Source organism: Pollachius pollachius (genome assembly GCF_949987615.1).
Source record: "Pollachius pollachius genome assembly, chromosome: 6".
Lineage (NCBI taxonomy): Eukaryota > Metazoa > Chordata > Actinopteri > Gadiformes > Gadidae > Pollachius > Pollachius pollachius.
Genome location: NC_136939.1, coordinates 8,135,650 through 8,138,149, shown reverse-complemented (window position 1 = coordinate 8,138,149; position 2,500 = coordinate 8,135,650). Strand labels below are relative to the sequence as shown.

The window sequence follows — 2,500 nt, the reverse complement described above, 5'->3', positions numbered from 1 at the left end:
TTAAATGGGGGGAAAGAAAAAGAACATCATGAAAGTATGCTTTGCTGGGGACTTTTGGAAAAACACAGAAGACAACGGCACAATAGAGCCTGTCATTAAAGAAAAGTTGCAATGGGTTGAAGTATGTCAAAAAATGGCGGTGTGGGAGGGTGGTCTTTGTGTGAGCGAGATCCTCCGCAGTATGTCGAAACTGTCAAAGCAATAGGAAGGGATCTACCCCCGCCCAGAGACTCCTCTGTATGGAAGGGGACAGCAGCCTCTGAAAGCAGCTTTATCACAACACTGCACCGATGATGTACAGGTTAACCGATGGGGATATGAAGGGGCTCAAGCATCCGCTAGCATTACACTCGGCTTCCTGCCAGCTTCCTCTCTGGTTTAACCCCTCCCCCCCCCCCGCACACACCACTACCATCATCATCCTCATCAACAGAGCTTAATGGAACATGTTTAGGATGAAGAGGTAGGACTGGGAGCAGGATAAGATGAGATATGGACAAGAGAGGGGTCTTATCTCTATGCTGTGTGTGTGTGTGTGTGTGTGTGTGTGTGTGTGTGTGTGTGTGTGTGTGTGTGTGTGTGTGTGTGTGTGTGGATGTTGATCCTGGGGGTAAGTTGAAGAGGGCATCGGAAATTGTGACAAAATGGCAGCCTTTAAAAGTGCCAGTACCGGGGCTTAGAGATTAATGTTAAATTGAACGGAGCACTGTAAACGATGAAATCTTGCTGTGCCTCTAGCTGTTTACTGGGTAAATATCCAAAATGCATCAACATTTTCCTGTCCTTTGGGTGTAGGCTAGGCTCTTGAGTCCAACCAGAGGATGTTGACTGTTTGTTAGCTCCAGCTACCACATGGCCTTGCTGCTGTGCATACTGAGTTTATTTGTTGTGTTGAACACTTGGGATGAGGGCCTGGCAATAAGAAACAAATGTTTTAAGAATCTCCACAATCTCCTTCGAGGCCTTTTCAAATGTTGAGAGATTTGGGGATTTTACATGGTGTTTACTGAAGTAGTATGATGGCAGAATAATTATTGGACCTTCAATTTTTAATGTCTCGTCTTGTAATCGCCCTCATCTTGTAATGTTGTGCCCGACGTTCACCCTTGCTACCCCGATGTGTTCCAGGATCAACCACCTGCATTACCCCCATGATGAGGACGACGAAGGTGACCCAGAGCTGGCTGCCTACGGGGAAGGAGACTATGACCACTACTACCAGAGCGATCATAGGTAACACACACACGCACGCACTCAAGCACACACTGCACAGACGCACGCACGCACGCACGCACGCACACAAACTGCCTAACACACCCACAAACTGCCTCCCCTACTCACACACACACAAACGCACACACACACATGGCCTTCCATACACACACACACACACACACACACACACATTGCACACAATTTGCACATTTGACTCACAGACATATACATGCACAAACTGCGCACACACACACAAACACTGGACACATAAAACACACATACATCGACAATTGCTGTTCCTGATGCCATGGCACAAAATTGTGACCAAGCAGGCAAATAGCTATAATCAGAATGGAATTCATTGAAGTGGAGATTATTCTGATACGAGCACCTGAAATGTATACTGTGATTTAATTTTGTGATTTTTTTTCTCTTTTTTTTTATCCTTTATTTTTCTCTCTCTCTCTCTCTCTCTCTCTCTCTCTCTCTCCCTCTCTCTCTCTCTCTTTGTCAAACTCTCCCGCTGACTCTCACCCTCTGGTTCAGGGTGAAGAGGAAATCCAGCAGTTCTCCGTCCCCGCGGCCCAAGAAGAGGAAGAAGAAGAAATCCGGCCGGCGGAAGAGCCAGTGAGCGCTCGTCTTTCTTTGTTTATGTCTAGCTATTACTTATTTAGCGCTTAATCAAGTGCTTCACGCTGCCGGTGAGCAAGGGCGAGCGCGTGGCCTGACCACGAGCACAGCCCTTGCATTCAGATGATCAGAGGAAGCTTTGACTCTCCATGTTTCTCCTGGTAAAGTCCTTATCAAAATAGGAAGACATGGGTCGAGAGAGAGAGGGAGAGAGAGAGAGAGAGAGAGAGAGAGAGAGAGAGAGAGAGAGAGAGATGTCAGGGTTTTGTAAGTCAGGAACGATGCTACTGCACCCATAGTTCCTGTCCTGCTGCTGTCTGCGGCAGAGAGACAAGCAGAGGCAAAGACAAATCGAAGGAATTCATTCTTTAGTAGAGAGGACTCGTTGATCCCAAATGACAAACTGTGAACACACGTAAGGGTTATGAGATGCGATAACTTTGCAGGGGGTCAGAACAACCCCCCCCCCCCTTGTACAAGATTGCACAAAGAAAAGTGCTGAAAAACATTCAACATTTAACCGTTTCATGGAATTTTCTCCTTTCTGTCCCTTTGTCTGTCCTCCATAGAGTCGATGGCTCCTCTCCAGCTCGCAGAGAAAAGAAGAAAAAGAGCGGGAAGAAACACAAGCGTGACAGGTGAGGAGGTTTTGTGT

At 47.0% G+C, this 2,500-nt stretch overlaps 1 protein-coding gene across 1 annotated transcript in view; it reads left to right on the top strand.

The window, feature by feature from the left end:
- srrm3 (serine/arginine repetitive matrix 3) overlaps positions 1-2,500 on the top strand; it is a gene marked incomplete at both ends in the record, with an annotated part of 37,539 nt that overhangs the window by 20,029 nt on the left and 15,010 nt on the right. The window contains 3 exons of the mRNA XM_079738124.1: positions 1,129-1,233; positions 1,762-1,842; positions 2,415-2,483. Coding sequence (XP_079594250.1) covers positions 1,129-1,233; positions 1,762-1,842; positions 2,415-2,483 — 255 coding nt within the window. The remainder of the gene's footprint in view (positions 1-1,128; positions 1,234-1,761; positions 1,843-2,414; positions 2,484-2,500) is intronic.